Here is a 20,763-nt window from a genome sequence, read left to right on the forward strand (position 1 = left end):
CTCCAGATCCTTAATTACATCTGCACAGAGTCCCTTTTTCCAAGTTGGGTCCCACGCACAGGGTGTGGAATGCACACACGACTTTTCCGGGGGACAAGACAATCCACGACACCCTCCCAGGGACGGCCAGGGCGTCCGAGCCCTGCCTGGAGTGTCCCATCCGTCTTTCCTCTCTGCCCCGCCTGGCCCGGGCTCAGTCTTTGCCCTGCCCCATGTTGCCCTCGGCTCTGCCCCCCCTTGACCTCTGTCCTGTGTTCTAGTCCTCCCTCTATGCTGACCACCCATGGGGGTGCGTCGATGTGCCTCTTCCCAGCCTGGGAGCTGTCAGCGTCACCCATTAGTCAGGGCATTGTCCCCAGAGCACAGAATGAGCAGAGACGGGTTTCCTCAGAGACGGCACTTCCAAGGCCGGAGAGAGGAGTGTCCTTGTGGGCTGGGGAAAGAGCCCTATGCAAGGGGGTCATGCGGGTATGGGCTCAAGTCCTAGCTCTGTCGCTACCTGTGGGTGACCTGGGCCACTGTGACCCTCAGACTTTTCATCTGTAAGTTGGACACTGTTCTCGAAGGCTCTGTGGAGTTACCCCAGGGCCCCACGTTTGGGAGGCCTGTATCTTTAGGTAGCCCCCTACTGATTCAGTCTATCTGGATACAAACAGTCGGTGTCTACACTAGATTGTAGGTGGAGTACGATTGTCTTTTCGTAGATGCTCTTAAGGCCACCTTTGTCTTAAAATATTAAAGGCTTCGACTTTCAGGGAAGATGGCAGGATTGGGTGCCGCTGTGGTTCCACACGCTGGGGATCAAAGCCTCCAAGCACGGTGGATGGCAGGGAGGCCCATGATGTCCTATTCCAGCCCCCCCCTCCTCCCGGGTTCAAATTCCAGCTCAACCCTTACCCGCTGCTTCCTGCATACCCTGCATAATACCCGCCTGGTAGGGCTCCTGCAGAGAGGAGGGGTCCTGGAGCCAAGTTCCCAGGATAATGGCCACCCTGTGCTCTGTGCTCTGTGAATCAGCTGTTATGGCTGCTACTGTTATCTTTATAAGAGGGACAATATTGGCAGAGGAGGCACAGGCTGGAGTTAGTCCTCCGGGGTTCAAATCCCGCCTCTGGCCCCGATGCGATGTAACCTCAGGTGCATTCCTCACGAGGTGCTGTCTCAGTTTCCCTATCTGTGAAACGGGGATAATAATGAATACAATCATGCCATTCTCTTGGGCTAGTCTGAGGATTCAAAGGGTTGCGTTGGGTGGGGAGCCCCTGTAAGATTCCTGGTGCTCCGGGGGACATCGACTCTTATCATTACAGGTTTGAGCCATGAGATCCCCAAAGGCTCAGAACTGAGAGCAGAGAGCAGGGGATCTCAGCATGAGCAGGGATTCTCGGTAGTCTCTGGCAAGGAGGTTTCCTGTCTGGGGAGCCACTGGTGCTTACCTCCAGAGATGGGGAACTCCCTCCTTTCCCAAAGGAGCCGTGATGAGAAAGATCTAGTTATTAGAAAACTTTCATATATACGGTGATTCCCTCGTTTTGGCCTCTGCTCTGCCCTTGGGCCTAGAGAGATCTGCAGGCCTTGATCTGGCCCCCCCACCCCACCCCACCCCCCAGATCAACCCTGGTCCAGGCTTTGAAAATGCATGTGGGTGTGAAGGGATGGTCAAGAGCCAAGCATTCTGGGAAGAACGCAGGGCTTGGCCAGCATGGGAGGGAGCTCATGGACACAAGACCTGGCCCCCTTGTCATTGATGAGGCCGGTGGGGGGTGGGGGGGGAGGGGGGGGCCAGGGCCGGAATTGAGATGAGAGGTCCATCCAGCGTAGGCTTTGCCTGGGCTGTGACTTCTGTCAGAAGGTCCCTCTGGGACTAGGATGTAACGGTTGAAATGGGGCTCACGGCATACTCTCTGAAAGTTCCTTTCACGGAGAGGCAGGTCAGGTGCCTGTGACCCTCCCCTAGGCCTTGGGGAAAATGTTAGAAAAGATGCGAGCTCGAGGCAGTGTACCCCAGTGGTTAGCACAGCCCATGGGGCCTGGATATTCCACTCCCCATCTGTGTGACCTTGGGCAAGTCACACCCCCACTCTGTGCCCTGACCCCTCATCTGCAGAATAGGGCAACACTAGCAGCTTCTTTGTGGGTGTGTTGTAAGGACTAAGTAGTCGCTATGGAGTACAAGCTTCTTCGGATTAGAAGTCAGTGAGCTTTGTCAACATCACTACCAAGTCTGTGCTGACTGGGGATTGTATTAGTTTGCGAGCGCTGCAGAAACAACCTAGCACAAACCAGGGGGCTTCGAAAACAGAAACGTGTTTGCTCACCTCCCCGGAGGCCAGAAGTCTGCGATCAAGGTGTTGGTTGAGTTGGTTCCTTCTGAGACTAAAGGAGAATCTGGTCCAGGTTAACTAATTTCATCTGCAATGACTCAATTTCCAAAATGGGTCTTATTCTGAGGTCCTGGGGAGTTAGGACAGCAACATATGAGTTTTGGGGAGGGGAATACAATTCAGCCCTAATAAGAACTGGAAATCAAGGCTGTATTTAGCCAGAAAGGGGTAAACATCACACCTTTTCACCAACCAGAACAGAGAAAGAGGCCAGGAAGAGAGCGGGTCAAAAGAACAGGGAAGCATTTCAGCACCGAGGACAGCGGCACGCAATCTGGTTTGCGTCCCTCTGGCTGCAAACCTTCCAGACCCACGGGCTCATGGCCTTGAAGGTTGCTCGGGGGTCCCACCCTCCCCTCCCAGGACCAGCACACTCCATGTTCTGCAAATGAGGCCCCACGGGCAAGAGAGGACCCAAGGAGGAAGGGTTTTGCCTCTATTTTACATCTCCCTGCAGTCCAATTTCTTTCTGGCTGTGCCTAATTTCTCTCAGGCCCCAGGCTAGTTGTTTTAGCGCCTCTCCTTTCCCGGAAGACCTTGGGGGATTAAATTCAGAAAATAGAAACACCAAAAAAGGAGTAGAAAGACCAGCCATGGGCTGGGAGAAGATGTGTGCATCAGATGTAACCATAAAAGAATACAAAGTATTCTTTATTTACACACCACATAAAGAACTCCTGCAAAGCCACAAGGTGCCCAACTTTATTAATAACTGTAGCAATGTATGTTCCAATCTCAATGAAATACAATGATACACCCACCATAATGACTAACATCTAAAAGGCTGGCAAAACCAAGGATTGGGGAAAACGAAGCATAAATACTGTCAGACCCGTTGGTTGGAGAATGCTCTGGCACAACCCACTTTGGCAAACTGTTTGAAAGAATCGATTAAAGCTAAACATAAGCCTACCTTGTAACCAGCAATTCCATTTCCGGATATGCCTTTGCGCATCAGAGTACCTGTGCAAGAACGCTCCACAGCACGTTTATTCATGATAGCCTTTAACAGCGGACAATCGGGGCGCCTGGGTGGCGCAGTCGGTTAAGCGTCCGACTTCAGCCAGGTCACGATCTCGCGGTCCGTGAGTTCGAGCCCCGCGTCGGGCTCTGGGCTGATGGCTCAGAGCCTGGAGCCTGTTTCCGATTCCGTGTCTCCCTCTCTCTCTGCCCCTCCCCCGTTCATGCTCTGTCTCTCTCTGTCCCAAAAATAAATAAACGTTGAAAAAAAATTAAAAAAAAAATAACAGCGGACAACCCCGACGCCCATCCACAAGAGAATGGATAGCCTTGCTGTGTATTCACAGGGCAAAACACTACAAGCCAGGAAAAGGAATTAACCCCCGATACACACAACCACCTGTTGTTGAGTGGCAGAAGCTAGATACAAAGTGTGCATATGCTATGATTCCATTATATAAGTTCAAAGGCAGGAAGCACTCAGCTACACTGATTAGTGACCCCCCCCTCCCCGGCAGGGAACCATAATGAAGAACAGTGATGTGATTATCACAAGAGCTAGGTAGCAGTGACTTCTGGGGGAGATTGTCATGGGATGGGAGCACCCGGGCTTCTGGGAGCATCTGTGTCCTATTCCTCAACCTGGAAAACGGTTACGTGATTTTATAATTATAAAATTATTATATATTACGTGATTTATAATCTAAGTTCTGCACTATTTTGGCATATATATATATATATATTTTAATGTTTGTTTTTGAGAGAGAGAGAGAGAGAGAGCACAAGTGGGGGAGGGGCAGAGAGAGAGGTAGACACAGAAGCCGAAACAGGCTCCAGGCTCCGAGCTGTCAGCACAGAGCCCGACGTGGGGCTTGAACTCACGAGCTGTGAGATCATGACTTGAGCTGAAGTCAGGAGCTCAACCGACTGAGCCACCCAGGCGCCCCCACGGGAGGGGGGTTGTTTTTAATATATCTCCATTACAATTTTTTTTTATTGTGGGTAAAATACACATAAGATTAAATTCGCCGTCTTAACCGCGTCTAAGTACACAGCTCAGTGGCATCAGGCATGCTCACACTGTTGTGTAACCATCCCCACCATCCATCTCTGGAATTTCTCATTTTCCCAAATGGAAACTGGCTCCCTGAAGCACGGGCTCCCCGCCCCCTGCCCCACCCCTGGCTCCCACCGTCTACTCTCTGTCTCTGGGGACGGGACTCCTGTAGGGACCCCCTGTGAGTGGGACCAGACAGTCCTTGCCCTTCTGTGTCTGGCCTATTACGCTGAGCATAATAACATCCTTCAAGGTTCATCCGCGTTGCAGCGGGGGTCAGAATTCCTCGCTTTTTAAGGCAGAATAATATTCCAGCGTATGGATGGACCCCATTGTGTTTCCCGTTCATCTGTTGACGGACGCTTGGGTGGTGCCGCCTTTTGGGCTGCTGTGAACATTCGTAATATCTGTTTGAAATATCTGTCGAGTCCCTGCTCTCAATTCTTTTGGGTAGAGACCCAGACGTGCGGTTGCTGGGTCCTACGGTAATTCTATGTTTAACTTTTCTGAGGATCGCCAAACCGTTTTCCACGGGGGTTGCACCATTTTACGTGCTCACCGCGAATGTTTTTTGTACGCTAGAAAGCCCTGCCCCCCAGGGCACCAGAGGACCCCTCGGGCCCGAGGCAGACCCCTCCCCAGCAACCGGCCCAGCCGGTGGGAATGGCAGCGTGGTGACCACATCCCAGAAGGAAGGACGCGGCTTTAATTAGCTCCTGCCCGGAGCAAAACTGGGCACCACGGGGCTGTTCCCAGGGGCTCTCTCTGCACAGGGGGCCCTAGGGGTCGGAGGAGGCAGAGAGGCTCCACGGGGGAGCTGGGGGTGGTGGGCACGGGGTCCACGGCGCCAGAGCAGACGACGATGGTCTCGTTTCACACGCAGTGAACGTGAGGTCCACAGAGGTTAGAGGCAGAGTCCAGGGCTGAGGCCCGGCCCCCTGGGTCCATCTCAGGGGACCTGACACCTGCCTGCATCCCACACCCCGCCTCAGGCAGACATCTTTCAAAACACCATTGGTCTATCTCATCGGTCTTTCTCTGGGGGCCTCTCTCCGTCTCTCTCTGTGTCTCTGGTCTCTGCAGTTCTCACGCTTCGCACCCCTCCCCAGCCCCCACCCGGCCCAGGACGGCGTCCAACCAATCACACCCTCGCTCTGGACCACTTCTGGGCTGGCCCGCCCCCTGTCCTCTCCTGATTGGCTCCGCTGCACCACGCCCCCTCTAGCCCCGCCCCCGCCCCGACCCATCCTTCTACGCTCTGGGAGCATCCTCTCGGAGCGGGGAAACTGAGGCCCGGAGAGGGGCGGCGCCCGGCCCAAGGCCACGAAGCAGGTGCGTGGCAGAGCCGCCGTGCTCCTCCTCCCAGTGCTGGAGCACCTTCTGCATCCTTGGGGCTGCAGGTGCGCTCCCCACCGTCCTCCCCGGGCAGGGCAGCCGCGGCCTCACTGCCCCACCGGCCCTCACCCCGCGCTCTGCCTATCTCTTCATCTGGCGTCGGACGCGGGTTTAATTAACAGCTACTCTCCTCTCCCCTTCCCTAGCTCACCGAGGGGGAGGGGCGGCTGGACCACGGCTATTGTCCCCTCCCCCCCCCCACAATACCCTTGTCTCCAGTGTCCTGTTTATTTTTGGCGTGTAGTAAAAAAGAACATAAAATCTACCTCGATTTTTCCTTCTTTTCCATTTTTAAAAAAATGTGGTTAAATACAATTAAATTCACCCTCCTCACCCTTTCCAAGCGCACAGCTCAGCGGCATCAGGCACACTCACACTGTCGTGCAGCCGCCCCCACCACCCGTCTCCAGAACTTTCCATCTCCCCAGACTGAGGCTCTGTCCCCATGAAACACGGACTCCCCGCCCCCTGCCCCAGCCCTGGCTCCCACCATCCACTCTCTGTCCCTGGGGACGGGACTCCTCTGGGGAGCCCCTGTGCGTGGGGTCACGCGGGGCGTGTCCTTCTGTGTCTGGCTCCTGTCACCGCACAGTGTCCTCGGGGTCCGTCCACGTGGTGGTGCCAGGCGGCAGGACGTCCTTCCTTTTCAAAGCGGAATGATATTCCAGGGTGTGGACGGACCACATTGTGTTCATTTATCCACTGGTGGGCACTTGACTCCCTTGCTGTGAAGTTGGGTCTCGATCTCCTTTTCTTTTTTTTCTTTTTTTTTCAACGTTTATTTATTTTTGGGACAGAGAGAGACAGAGCATGAACGGGGGAGGGGCAGAGAGAGAGGGAGACACAGAATCGGAAACAGGCTCCAGGCTCTGAGCCATCAGCCCAGAGCCTGACGCGGGGCTCGAACTCACGGACCGCGAGATCGTGACCTGGCTGAAGTCGGACGCTCAACCGACTGCGCCACCCAGGCGCCCCTCGATCTCCTTTTCTCTTAACGCCCCCATTTGTCTCCCTTCCAGGCTGTGCCTTTCTCACCTACTGTGCCAGGGACTCCGCCATCAAAGCTCAGACTGCCCTGCACGAACAGAAGACCTTGCCCGGGGTGAGTCCTGGGTGCTGTCCGGGGTGTGGGGGTGGAGGGGACGCTCTCACCCTGGGGAAGGCCGAGGCCCTGCCCGGGGTCAGCGGTGAGGCCCGCGTGCCTCCGGACTCAGAAAGAGGGATAAGGTGCAGAGGGGCAGAAATGACCAGGGAGAGCGTGTATTGAGCGCCTACTGCCCACCATGTTCCCTGCTTCACACCAGAGTGGTTGTGTGTGGTTGTGCAGGTTGCACACGGCACAAAGGCCTGGCCCAGCGTGCACGTGTCATTGTGCCAAGACCTGAAGGACGAGGAGGCATTAGCGGAGAAAGGGAACAGCATGTGCAGAAGCCTTGAGGCAGGATCGTGCCCGGCACGTTGGAGGAACAGCAAGGGGGCCTGTGCGGCGCGAGGGAGCCAGGGGGAGGAGGGGAGGGCGGCGAGGGGACGGGGCAAGTCCTAAGGGCCTTAAGGGCCTCCAGGAGGAGCTTAGACACTGCCTGCTTCTCCATACGAAAAGGAAAGGGATTTCCTTATCCCTCATCCTTATGAGCAAATAGAGCTACGGCCCCTTGATGAAGGGGGTGTTTGGGCAGCTTTTCCACCCCCAGGGGAGGCTGGCCCAGGCTCCGTCTCCGCTGGCTCTCCCTTGTCAGCCCTGCCTTCTGGGGGTGGGCAGGAAGCCCCTGTCCCCAGTGCAGGCAGGGCGGTCTGCCTGAGCCAGCTGAGCCCGGTCCCCAGGCAGCGTGTGTTCACGGAAATCGAAGGAAGCACAGCGAGACCCATGGCACCCCATGGGCCCTGGGGTGCTCACCCTTCCTTCTGGGACTCTCGTGGACTCTTCAGCATCAGGGACATTTGGGGGCTGCTTGGGTGACATCTGCAGACACAAGTGCTGGGAATTGGGGTGCACCTGCCGGGAACATGCCATCATGGCAAGGGTTGACTTGGGTCTGAACAAGCACCAGAAATGGCCCAGGGGCTGGCCTCAACCTCATAGTCAGGAACAAAGTGCCCCTTTTTGGGTGAAGACAAGAGGGGTGGAGGTGATGTGGCAGCAAGCAGTCCTTGCTGAGCAGCAGTGAGCCAGTGACTTAACCTCTCTGGTCTTCAGCATTGGAAGAGTATAACGGGGTGGGGTGGAGGGAGGAAACTGTAGGGAAGGGGGTCACGGAAGGCTTCACGGAGGAAGTGACATCCGAGAAAGGATTCACAGTTCTCCCTCCGTTGGACCTTCTGCCATCACCTCCCCGAACCAACTGGGGACTGGAGGGCAGGTGCATCCGTGCAGGCGGGCCCCCGGGGGCACAGTGGAGTTTCTGTGGACCCCATTAGTTATCTCTTGTGGCCTAACAATTGTTCCACGACCTGGTGGCCTCAAACAGCCAGCATTAGTGATCCCAGTGGCCGGGGGGCCAGAATTAGGGAATGAGTCTGCCGCACGGTCGTGGCTCAGAGTCTCTCCTGACTGTGACTCAGGGATCCGCCTCCGTGCTGGCCCCTGGGGCAGCCGTGGACAAGAGGCCTCAGTTCCTCGCAAGGGGGACAACTTGAGCAGCCTCACAGCATGGCGGCCGGCTTCCCCCAGGGCGCAAGGAGGGCACCACCTCGCGCCTCGTCTTGGAGCGACACGCTGTCTGCCACGCTCCCTTTGGCAGGAGCCTCTGGGGACGCTGGGCACCTAGAGGAAGAAACCGGTTTCGTAGTGGATGTGTCCAAGGTCAAGCAGCCAGCAAACGGCAGAATGGGGACTTGACGGCCGACCCTGTGTGGGCGCCCAGCCCTTCCGTGTCCGTGGACCGTTTTTTGGCGCGTGGCACCGGGTTCTGGCTGGGGGCTCTGAACCATCTGTCCGGAGAAATCTGTACCCACCTGGAGATCTGCTAAGATTTCTAGCAGTGCCCCCAGCTCAGTCCTTCTTAGCTCTCTTCTCCCATTTTACTGATGGAATCACTGAGAGCCAAAGCCAGCCTCCGTCTCCACTGCCTGAGGCCCTGGGGGCCTGGGAAGCGGCACCCTCTGTGTTGGGGGCCGAAGCTGGGCTCTGGGCTCCATCAGCAGCCGGGAGGGAAGCCAGAAGAAGGCGGGGGGGGGGTCTCTCCCTAGAGCGGGGGCCCCTCGAGTCCTCAACACCCATGGGTTCACTCAACAGACATTTACCGAGCTCCTGAACGAACCACCCAATGAAAGGACTTCCGGTGGTGAGGACACCACGGAGCCCAGAGGCGACGGGGGCGGGGGGGGGACTTTCAGAACGATTTTCAGACTCAGGATGCGGGTTCTGTTTCGACGGGGAGCTCGGGGACCTTCTCTGAGCATCAGGGGCCAGAGGGACCGCAGGGAGCTGTGGTTGTTCGGGCAAGCGGCTCGGGCAGGGACAGCGGAGGTAGAGATGAGGGGTTCGGGATGCTTTTGGAGCAAAGCTTTCCGGGTCGGAGTGAATGGGGGGGGGTTAGTGACCCAGGGCCACTGTAACAAAGCGCCATGCACTGGGGAGCTGAAAGCAACAGAAATTTATGCTGTCACACTTCCGGGAGCCAGAAGTCTGAAAGCGACGTGGCAGGAGGGCCACGCTGTGGGGAACTCTGTTCCACGTCTCTCCAGCTCCCGGTGGCTCTCCAGCTTGTGGACGCATCGCCCCAGTCCCTGCCTCTGTGGCCACGTGGCCGCCCTCTGTGTCGATACGTCTCCCCTCCCCCTCTGCCTTTTTCTTATAAGGACACCTGTCGATGGGTCTAGGGCTCACCCTAAACCTCATCTCAAGATCCGTGACTTAATCACATCCGGAAGGACACCTTTTCCAGATTCAACAGGTTCTGGGGGTTAGGACTTGGACATATCTCAGGGAAGTCCCCGTTCAACCCACTATGACGGGCGAGCACAAAATGAGCAGCGAATGTGTGGCGGCCGGGACAGCATCGCGGTGGCTCTGGGTGGGGGGAGCCGGGGCCCCCCGCACTGGTGACTTCGTGCGGCAAACAAGGCGGCTTCTCGGAGGAGAGGGCATTTGAGCCATGTCGTGTCTCGAGAGATGGGGAAGATTGTGGCAGATGGAGACAGGGGTGGCGTGGGGAGGGCGTGTGCCGAGCCGGGAGGTAGGAATGTGCCAGGCGAGCTGCTGCGTGCGGGAGACACAGCGGAGCCTCCGCTGTCTCGTGGAGGAGTTTACGTTAGGTCAGAGGAGGGGTCTCAGCCCCGGGGGCGATTCTGCCCCCGCGGGACCCTGAGTGACGTCTGGGGACACTTGTGATTGTCATGACTGGGAGAGGCTGCTGGCATCCACTGATCAGGAGAATAAGGAGCAGCGAAGGTTCCAGAGCAGTGCGCATCGATCTAGAACGCGAGCCACATTTAACATTTAAATGTTTCCAGGAGGGGGCGTCTGGGTGGCTCAGTCAGTTCAGTGTCTGACTCTTGATTTGGGCTCAGGTCATGATCTCACAGTTCGTGGGTTCAAGCCCCGCACTGGGCTCCCCACTGAGCATGGGGTCTGCTTGGGATTCTCTCTCTCCCTCTCTGACCCTCTCCCCCCCCCCAATTAAAAATAAATAAACTTGGGGGGCGCCTGGGTGGCTCAGTCAGTTAAGCGTCCGACTTCAGCTCAGGTCGTGATCTCAAGGTCCGTGAGTTCGAGCCCCGCGTCGGGCTCCGTGCTGACAGCTCACAGCCTGGAACCTGCTTCGGATTCTGAGTCTCCCTCTCCCTCTGCCCCTCCCCCACTCACTCTCTCTCTCTCTCTCTCTCTCTCTCTCTCAAAAATAAATAAACGTTAAAAAATGTTTTAAACTTAAACCACTACACGTGGCTAGTGGCTACCACATTGGGCAGCTCAAGTCTAGAATGTTCTTTTTAAAAACCATTTATTTATTTATTTTTGGGAGAAAGAGCGAGCACAACAAGGGAGGGGCGGAGAGAGAGAAGTCGACACAGAAGCCGAAGCAGGCTCCAGGCTCCCAGCTGTCAGCACAGAGCCCGACGCGGGGCTCGGACCCACAAACTGTGAGATCATGACCCGAGCTGATCATGATTGGACGCTCAACCAACTGAGCCGCCCAGGTGCCCCTAGAATGTTCTAGGTCAGGGGATAACTACTGTGTTAAGCAGCAGATGTAGAATGTTCTAGACTGGGGGTCACCTCCTGTATTGGAGCGCTCAGACTTAGAGTATCCTAGATTAGGAGTCAGACACTGTTTTGGATAGCACAGATGTGGAATGTTCTAGACCCAGGAACATGATGCAATGTCATCGTATGTCTAGATTGTGGAGTCTGGGGGTCTCTTTTTGATACGGGCTTGTGGTTGGGGGCGGGAGGGAGGATCTCTAGCAGTCCCCAGAAACCATGCCTGTCACGTCCCCACGCCTGAGCCCCCGTCTTCCTGTTGGAGGAGTCACCATCCTGACTTTCACGGTAACCGACCCCTGTTTTTCCTCACGTCCTTTGTGCTTATAAATATATCTCTAGAAGACCGGGTAACCTTTTCCCATTTTGCTCTTTACCTAAAGCGACTGGAATCATATCATATGTAGTCTTTACCCCCTGCGTTTTTTTCTGTCACTGACTGTGCGGCTGCTGAGACCCAGTGTCCCCTGTCGGCACCAGGTCTCTCGGTGGCTGGTGCTTTTTCGTGGCCGTGTAGTATTCCACAGCGGGCCCACACAACTTGCCACTGTCCTGCGGGTGGGCCGTTACCGACGGGAGAGATCTCTACCTTCCAGAGAGACCCTGCCGTGCTTTGTCTCTGATGGACACGTGCCGCGTCTCCTTTGGGCGCCGACTCGGGAGTTCGGACCCCCGAGGACCTAGGCCTGCGGCCTCCGTGGCCGACACCCCCCCGCCAAGCCACGAAGGGGGTTGACTCGCGGGCGAACCTCCTCCCCCCCGGGGCAGCGGTACCGGCAGCCTTTCAGAGCCAGAGCCGACGCCTCGTCCGCGGGTTGCAGGAAGAGTGACGGGGAGGGTGGGGGGGGGGCGCCGGGTCCTGCGCTGGCTCTGTGCTCCCCCCCCCCGCCACGCTGCCGCTTCTGCAGCAGACCGGTTCCCGTGTCGCGTGTGACAGCGGTGTCCGTGGGGGACGCGGTTTAATCAAATCTCAGCATTCTGGAGTAGGATCCTAAATTAATCACAGAAGCCCAGAATAGGACCCGGAACGGACCGCAGGACCCGGGAGTCCACGCTGGGCAGATGCCGCAGGTCGAGCTGATGTTCTCCGCTGGGCCGTCCGACCCCAGGATGGGGCTCCTGGACCTGGAACGGGGGGCCGTGGGGACGGCGGGTCCAGCTGGGTCTCTCGGGGGCCGCGCCATCAGAGACGACACCACCCGTCCTTTCTTCGTGAAGGTCCCGAGGGGCGGAGGACACCCCAGTTCTGCCGGCTGCCCCCCTGTTCTTGTGTGCACCCTGGAAAGGGATAGGTTTGTCCGTCTGGCCGCGGATCCCCCCGACGGACCCCTCCTGACACCCCTTCTATGCACACAGGGGTTTCTGAGGTGACCCCCCCCCCCGCAAGACCCCCTCCCACATCCCACGACTTGGCTCAGAGCCAAGCCGAACCTGAGAAGGCGCAAGGGGCCCCACGGTGGCTTGACCTTCCCAGGCCTCAGTTTCCTCATTTGTGGATGGGACTGCAGAAGTGTTCTGAGGGCCCTGGGCGTGACACCTGCCGGCTGCTGAGCCTGGCAACAGGAGCCTGGCACATCCGCGATGAACGAATGAACGAATGAACGAACGAACGAACGAATGAACGAACTGTCGCAGGCAAGTCAAGCCTGCAGGACTCTGGGCCAGTCTCGTCTTCCCAAGCCCGGCTTCTCCCCCTGAAGCGTAGACACAGCTGGTCACAAGCTCTTGACTTACTCCCCGCACGGGGTGCTGGGCCCAGCACGGGTCCAGCTTGCTCTTTGCCCACGGGGACAGGGACCGGGTTTCACTTTCTGCGGAGTCTGGAGGCCGTAGGTTTTGTCTCATTTCATTTCACTTGCCATTTGGGGACCCCGGGCCGGGCCTCTGGTGGGGAAGGGGCGCACAGCCCCTCGGCCCCTGCCCCTAGGAAGTCACCCAAGAGGGACAATGTGTGTGTGTTGGGGCATGTGCCACAATCAAGGTGATGCCTGGACAAAGCATTGAAGCAGATGCACTTGGAGAGGTGGCCTTCAGGGAGAGGTGGCCTCAGAGGGGCCTGTTCGCACTGAGGATGGGGTGTGTGTGTGTGGGGGGGGTGAGTTGCAGTGATGTCCCGGCGGCATGGGAGGAAGGCAGAGGAGGAATGCCAGGATGCGACTCCCGGGGCAGTAGGGAGCCACAGCAGCGCCTAGAGCAGGAGAGAGGCTTGCTCTGGGTGTTTGACAGAGGCTGGCGGGGGCCCCCGCGGGAGAAGGGGGGGCTGTAATGGTGGCTTGGGCCCCACCTTGCTTTCTTCTCCTCCATACTACCCAGAAACAACCTGGTTGGGGCCTCTCCCGGGCCCCCACGTCTTCTAAAGGACCGTCTTCGGGGCCCCAGCCCGACTACCAGAGGCGCCTCCTGCAGTCCCTCCCCCCGTGGACTCAGTTTCCCCATCTGTAACACACACAGGTCAGACACAGGGACCCCGGTTTCTCAACGACGTATGACTTGGTTGAAGTCACCCAGCAAAAGCTGGGGGCAGAGCAAGGACTGGACCTCAGCTACATGATGTATGCCCCCCCCCGCCCCCAGAGACACAGACGCCCCCCAGAGCCCCGGCCCACAGGACCCTTGGCTGAAGGGTTGGCTGGATCCTAAGAGGACCTTGAGGAAACCATCAGGAGACCCGGACTCTGCTTCTGACGTTCTCCTCTCCCTTTCTGATTTGCCCATCTGTAAAACGCGAACGTTTCCGTCTCATAAAGTTGTTTGGAGATTGAATGAGTCAGGGGGTGTAGGTATTCCTCCGGCATGAGAAACTGTCTCCCCCCCAAAACTCTTACTCATACTTCAAAACCCACTGCACTATTCTACCTCCAGTGCGGCCCTGGTAGCCTTGGGCTCTTCACTGCTCTGAGCTCTGGGGTCTCCGGGAGCCGTCGATCCCTAGCTCTGGCTGGGAGTGCCCGCGTCTGCCTGTGTCCCCCCTTGGGCCAGATTCCTGGGGTTCTCCCTGGGGTTGCAGACTGACTCGGCATGGGGCACGCTGGGAATGTCGTGGAATAAATGAAAGGGGGACGAGAGGGGGGAGGGAAGGGACGCAGCCATGGGGAGCCAGAGAAGGTGTAGGAGGGAGGGAGGGCACTAGGCGGAGACCTCGGTGGGACAGATGGAGAGAGGGAGCCGGAAGGAGGTGGGCAGAGCCAGATGGGCGGGCAGGGGCGACAGGAGGGGTGTGGGGAGACCCAGCTCCCCCCCCCAACCCCCCCCCCCCCGCACGCCTCCTCCCGGCTCGGGCGGGCAACGCCGGCAGGGCCCGGCCTCTGGCGGGCGGATCGTCAGCGCCCGCCGGGCGTCGGGCGCGGGGAGCGAGGCGCGGGGCCGGTGCGTGCGTGCGGCGTGTGCGCGCCTGTGCGCCCGGGGCCGGGCGGGCGGCGGCACGAGGCCAGCCTGGCGCGCGTCTCCAGGCCGGTGGGTAAGGCGGGCCGCGGGGTGCGGACGGCCAGGCCTCGGAGCCTCGGCCTTCGAGTGGGGGACCGGGGAGGAGGGGACTGACTGCCCGCCTGGCTTCTCGGGACCAGACCCAGACCCCCGCGGCTGCCCCGCGCCGAGCTGACCCAGGAGGGGGAAGGGGCCTCCCAGGAGGCGGAAGGTCCCAGGCTCCGCAACCGGGCTGGGGTGGGGGGTGGGGGGGGGGAGATGGGGCGCAGGTATCCAGGCCACGAGAGTGGGGCGGGGGTGGAGGGTGCGGGGATGGGCACAGGTTCCCTCCCCGTGGCCCCCCCACCTCGCTCCCTCCCTCGGCGCATCCATCTCCAGAAGATTATATTTAAATATCTCTTTTGTGCAAGGCAGGAGCTGGGCTCGCCCCTAAGAGGCGGTTTCCATGGCAACAACAATTGCCAGCTTCCGTGTGGTGAATCAGCGTTGCCATGGCAACCCCATCCTCATCTGCCCAAGGTGCTGGGCGGCAGGGGGGGGGGGAGGTGAGGGCCAGCGGAGGCGGGGTGGGAGGGGTGGGGGCCAACAGGAGGCTGGAGCTCGGGTGCCCCCTGTCCCCCCACCTCCCTTCACAACCTCAGTCTGCCCGCAGCCCAGAACCTGGTCCCATCTGGTTGAACAAAATCTCCCCTCCCGCCTCCAGCTAGCTGGGTGTGGTCCCCAGGTGGAGAGGGCCCAGTGTGTGTGTGTGTGTGTGTGTGTGTGTGTGTGGACATGGTGGGGGGAGGGAGAGCCTTTCCCAGGTGGTCAGGGTCCCTCTGAGGATGTGGCTGCGTGGGTGACAGGAACTGGGGACACTGGAAGGCCTCTCTGCTTCTGGGGCTCCCAAGGCTGAGTTCAAATCGAGGCCGCCCATATGCGCGCAGAACGGGGAGGGGCTCAGAGAGGGTAGGGAAGCTGGAGAGGGGGAGGGGGCGCAGGGAAAGAGGGTGCAGGGTGAGGGAGGGGACTCAGACTGGGGGTGGGGGCAGTTCGGGGTCTAAGAGAAGGGGAAGGAGATCTGGGGGTTCACAGTTGGAGAGGGGTCTCTACTCACGGGACTGGGTAGAAAGATCCTTAGAGTTGAAGTCTAGGGAGGCTTAGTGCCTTCACTCACCCACCATGACCTTGGACAGACAACCTCTCCCGGCCTCGGTTTTGACATCTGTAAAACCTGGGGAAAGCTGCAGCTCGCTGGGCAGCTGCACAGTGACCAGAGGGCTGACGTCCCCCAAGCACCTTCTCCGAATGGCCATGGGGACTGTCTGACCTTGGAGGGGGTCTGGGACGGGCACGTGTTCCAACCCCAGGCCCGGTGCCCTTCTATGCTGTTGTGTGTTGGCCGCCTCCCCCTGGTCCGTTCAGTTCGGCAAGCTTCTCTGGTTCTCCCTGCTGCCGCGAGAACCCAAGACCCAGGCACTCGCTGCCCCGAAGCAGAGGGAGGAAGGGTTGCCTGCGTGGGGCTTTTGAGCGGGGTTTTGAAGGATGAGTAAGAGTTCGCCAGAAGCACGAGGCTTGGAGGAGGATCCCATTCTCAGACCAGTGGAGAAGCAAATGTCACCCGGTTCCCACATCCCTTGAGTTGGTTCTCAGACATCCACATTAGCTCCTCCCCATGGCTGGGTGAGTTTGGGGGTGGGGATTACAGGAGGATTTCTTCCATCGAACATCATTTTCGGTGCTGGAGGTGGAGGACAGGAGGGTCCAGAACACCGAGTCCACATTGAAAGCTGGCCCACTCAGGCACGACAGTCCTCCCACCCAAGGCTCAGAGAGCTGGCTGAAAGGAGTTGCCTTGGTGTCAGTCAGCTGGTGCTCAGTAACAAACCAACCCAACCCTCTTACTTGGTCATGATTCCACGGGTCGGCGAGCACAGACGGGGCTCAGCTGGGCGGTTCTTCTGCTGGCCGCTCCAGGGTCACTCGTGCCGTGGCAGTCAGTCAGGGCTTGCGGGGCGAGCCGGGGTCTCCCGTCCTCCTGTCCTGCCTCGGCCTGTCCAGCTGGCGGTGTGCGGGCCCCAAAAGAGGAAGCTGCGAAGTCTCTCGAGGCCGGGGCTTGGAACTCCCCCCCCTTCCCCGCCACCACACTCCACTCGCCAGAGCAAGTCACAAGGCCAGGTCCAGATGCAGAGGGTGGGGAAACAGACTCCAGTCTTTGATGAGAGAAACTGCAAGGTCACATCACACACAGGACCAGAGGAGTTGGGCGTCTTTCCAAGGAGCATACAGCACTTGGGAAGGCAAGGAGGCTTCCTGCAGCAAGAAATATTGTTACTGGGTTTTGAAGGTAAAGTAGGAGTTTTCCAGGCAGCATGAGTGAAGCCCTGTACCTGGGACTGTGTGCCCGTTGAGTTTGGCTGGTTTGCTGCTGGAAGCTGGTGGGGTGCTGAGCCCGGGGAGGGGGGCAGGGTGCCCGGCGGGGCTCGGACGTAGCCTCCCCCCGCCACGCCGCGCTGCCAGCCTTGACCTCCTCCTCCCCCCTCTCTCCACAGATGGCGCGGCCGATCCAGGTGAAGCCTGCGGACAGTGAAAGCCGCGGAGGTAGTTGTCATCTGTCCGTGGCCACCAGGCCGGGGGTCGGCGGAGGAGCCGGGGAAGGAGGGGAATCTCTGATCAGGAGGATGTAGCCGTCACCTCTCCGCTCACACGCCTAATGGTGGTGGGAGAGGCAGAGTCCCCTAGCTAGGGTAGGGGCAGGAGAGCAGGGGGGCTCTGTCCTCTCTTCCAAGCCCAGGAGTCAGGAGTAGGGGGTCTGGCTGGGTCCCGCCGCTGGCCCCTAGAGCTTGAAATACACCCCTCCCCTAGGGTGCAAAAATGGGGGTCTTCTGACGCAGAGGGGATGGGATCCCTGAAGGGGTCCCTGAGGGGAATCGCTTTTTCTGTGCGTGGGCGTGTGCGTGTGAGCACGCATGCCTTGGCACGCCTGTGGACAGATGTGCGTGAGCACGTGCACATGGGCACGCGCATTTCTGCGGCTCCTGTGGTGGGGGTGCCTGCCTGCCGGTGCGCGCGTCTGTGCATGGGCGTGCGTGTTCGAGCGTGTGTGCTTGACCTTCGAGGCTGGGCGAGCGGGTTCTCCGGCTGCAGGTCTGGACCGTGTTGGGGACCTGCCCACGGGGGCGTGCTCGGCTGTCCCCAGTGGCATCGGGGCTAGTCATTCTTGGAGAGTTTCCTCCCCGCCCCCCCCCCCATCTCAGGCGGACTGGGTGGCGTGCGGGGCAGGGCTGTTAGGACTCCTGTGTGCGTGTAGGAGCCTGGGACAGCCCATCTGGGTTGGGGCCTGTTTTCACACTCTCCAAGCTGGCTGCGAGTGTAGGGCAGGGGTCGGAGAGGGGGTCTGTGTTTCTCCATCTCTCCCCTTCTCTCTCACTCTTTTAGTAATTCTTCCCCTCCTCCTCCCCCCTCCTCCCCCTCCTCCCCCTCCTCCTCCTTCTCCCCCTCCTCCTTTTTCACTTCCTCCCCCTCCTCCTCCCCCTCCTCTCCTCCTCTTCCTCCCCTCCCCCTCCTCCCCTCCCCCTCCTCCCCTTCCTCCTCCTCCCCTGCCTCCTCCTTCTCCACCTCCTTCTCCTCCTTCCCCTCCTCCCCCTTTCCCTCCCCCCTCCTTCCCTCCTCCTCCCCTCCTCCCCCTCCTCCCCTCCCCATCCTTCTCCTCTCCTCCTCCTCCTCCCTTTCCTCCTCCTTCTCTACCTCCTTCTCCTCCTTCCCCTCCTCCCCCTTTCCCTACCCCCTCCTCTTCCCCCCCTCCTCTTTCACTTCTTCCTTCCCCTCCTTTTCCTCCTCCCCTTCCCCCTCCCCTTCCTCTCCCTTCTTCTTCTCCTCCTTCTTCCTCTCTCTGTTTCACCCTCTCTCCCTCTCCATACCTGTTTCTCTCTCCTTATCTTTTTCTCTCCTTCTGTCTCTCTGGTTCTCTCCGTACTCCTCTCTCTGTGTCTCGCTTTGTCTCTTACTGTCTCTCTCAGTCTCTCTCTCTCTCTCTCTCTCTCTCTCTCTCTCACCTGTTTCTTTCCCTGACTCTCAGTCTCTCCGCGTCTGTCCCTCCTTCCCTCCCACCCTCATGAGTGACAGCTGCCAGAGAACAGGTTTCCATAGTAACCCAGCTCGGCATCCCTGGGAGACGGAGCTGCCACGTTCCTGATTACAGGGGGGCAGCGCGGTTACCGGAGGGAGCAGGAAGGACTCTGGTGCCCCATACGGCAGACGCCGGCCCAGCCAGGCCTGCAGCCAGGCACCCACCCCAACCCCACCAGACGGGGGCTCCAGGCTTCCAGGCACCCGGTCCTGGGCGCACACATGCCCTCACTCATTCGGCAGGCACCTGCCCGGCTCCTTTTGGGGATGCAGGAGCCAGCGGCGCTCACCCCCGACGGGGAAATCTAGGTGGCAGACAGACAGACAGACAGGGGCCCAGGCCAGGCAGTTCTCACGCCAGCACTGTGTGTGGGTGCTCTGAAGGCGAGGAGGGAGAGAGCACCTTTGCCCGAGGGTGGGAGCAGGGAGCGGTGGCCCTGAGGACCGAAGGGAGGACGTTCCGGGAGGGGCGCACTGCGTGAGCGAAGGCTCCAAGATGCGCCCGAGCAGCGCACGTGGGAGGGGGGACAGACCCTGTGTCCTCCCGCTCACAGGCAGAGCAGGGGCCGGCGGTGCTCCCCCCGGGCCCTGCGGCCTCCGTTCGGTCGGCGGGACCGAGAAATTCCCGGAGGCCAGGACTCGGCTGAGGGGGTGTCTCCGCCCACAGGGGACCGGAAGCTGTTTGTGGGGATGCTGAACAAGCAGCAGTCGGAAGAGGACGTGCTGCGGCTGTTCCAGCCCTTTGGGGTCATCGACGAATGCACCGTGCTCCGCGGGCCTGACGGCAGCAGCAAAGGTGACCGGCGAGCCGGGACTGGCCCTGGGGCGAGGCTGGGCGCGTAGGTGGGGATGGGACTAGCACCTGGGGGCGGAGCTGGGCACTTGAGGGGGCGGGACTGGCTCCTGGGGGCGGGGCGGGGCACTTGAGGGGGCGGGACTGGCTCCGGGGGCGGGGCCGGACACGTGGGAGGGCGGAGTTGGCTCCGGGGGCGGGGCCAGGCACGTGAGAGGGCGGGACCGGCTCCTGGGGGCGGGGCAGGGCACTTGAGGAGGTGGGGCTGGGCACTTGAGGGGGCGGGACTGGCTCCGGGGGCGGGGCCGGGTACGTGGAGGGGCGGGACTGGCTCCTGGGGGCGGGGGTGGAGGGGAGCACGTGACAGGGCGGGGTTGGTTCCCGGGGGTGGAGCTGGACACTTGAGAACGCGGGACTGGCTCCTGGGGGCGGGGCCAGGCACGTGGGAGGGCGGGGTTGGCTCCTGGGGGTGGGGCCTACAGGTACCTGATGGGCCGGGACTGACTCCTGAAGGCGGTGGGGCAGGGCGGCTGGGGGCGCGGACTGGGTGGCCGGGACTGTCACGTCCCACGGGGTCCTAACTGTGTGCCATGTCCCGATACGCTGCCTGTGTCCACCTGGCTCTGTGGGACAGTTTCCTGTGGACTGTCGGCCTGATCCTGGCTGTACCATCCGGGAAAGACTTTAATGGTCTCCAATGTTTCCCTGTCTGCCCATGTGGCTGTATGTGACTATGGACGCCTGCCTCTCTTAGTCTCTGACTCGTTATGCCTGAGTGTCTAAATGACTATTGCTGTCTGGGTTTTCATGAGTCTGGTGGTGTTTTGTCTGTCTACCTGATTCTACCCGTTTGGTCCATCTGTCTGGCACCAACTCTCAGCCTGCCTGTCTCTGGCTCTTGCAACTTTTACTCTTCTAGGACTGAATGTATCCCATGGTCCCTATTTGCTTGGCTCTCTCTCTTTTTAAAAAAATTGATATCCATATACTGTAAAACTCCCCTTTTTAAAACGTACAGTGAAGTGCTTTTCAGTATATTCAAAAAATTGTGCAACCATTGCCACTCTCTAATTCCAGAACATTCCATTGTCTCACCCCACCTGCCTGGCTCTTCCATAGTACTCTCTCTGGAATTATGTCTAGTGGTCTCTCCTATGACTGTGTGTCTGAATTTACCTATGTCTGGTGGTCCCTGGCTATCTGTCTGCCCAATTTCTGATTTGGTCCTGTGTGACTAGCCAGCTGGGTCTGCCCTGTCTGGTTTCTTTCTTCCTTCCTTCCTTTCTTTCTTTCTTTCTTCTTTCTTTCTTTCTTTCTTTCTTCTTTCTTTCTTTCTTTCTTTCTTTTCTTTCTTTCTCTTTCTTTGTCTTTCTTTCTTCCTCTCTTTTTCTTTCTTTCTTTCTTTCTTTCTTTCTTCTTTCTTTCTTTCTTTCTTTCTGGTCCC

General features: G+C 59.1%; 1 protein-coding gene across 8 annotated transcripts in view; it reads left to right on the plus strand.

The window, feature by feature from the left end:
* CELF5 (CUGBP Elav-like family member 5) overlaps positions 1 to 20,763 on the plus strand; it is a 47,758-nt gene that overhangs the window by 12,849 nt on the left and 14,146 nt on the right. For 7 of the 8 annotated variants that reach the window (XM_030298457.1, XM_030298412.1, XM_030298400.1 and 4 more), the window contains exons 2-4: positions 6,816 to 6,898; positions 16,951 to 17,002; positions 19,194 to 19,322. In XM_030298457.1, the coding sequence (XP_030154317.1) occupies positions 6,816 to 6,898; positions 16,951 to 17,002; positions 19,194 to 19,322 (264 nt within the window). The remainder of the gene's footprint in view (positions 1 to 6,815; positions 6,899 to 16,950; positions 17,003 to 19,193; positions 19,323 to 20,763) is intronic. The other variant, XM_030298437.1, reaches the window with a different exon arrangement.

Source organism: Lynx canadensis, chromosome A2 (genome assembly GCF_007474595.2).
Source record: "Lynx canadensis isolate LIC74 chromosome A2, mLynCan4.pri.v2, whole genome shotgun sequence".
In the NCBI taxonomy this organism is placed as follows: Eukaryota; Metazoa; Chordata; class Mammalia; order Carnivora; family Felidae; genus Lynx; species Lynx canadensis.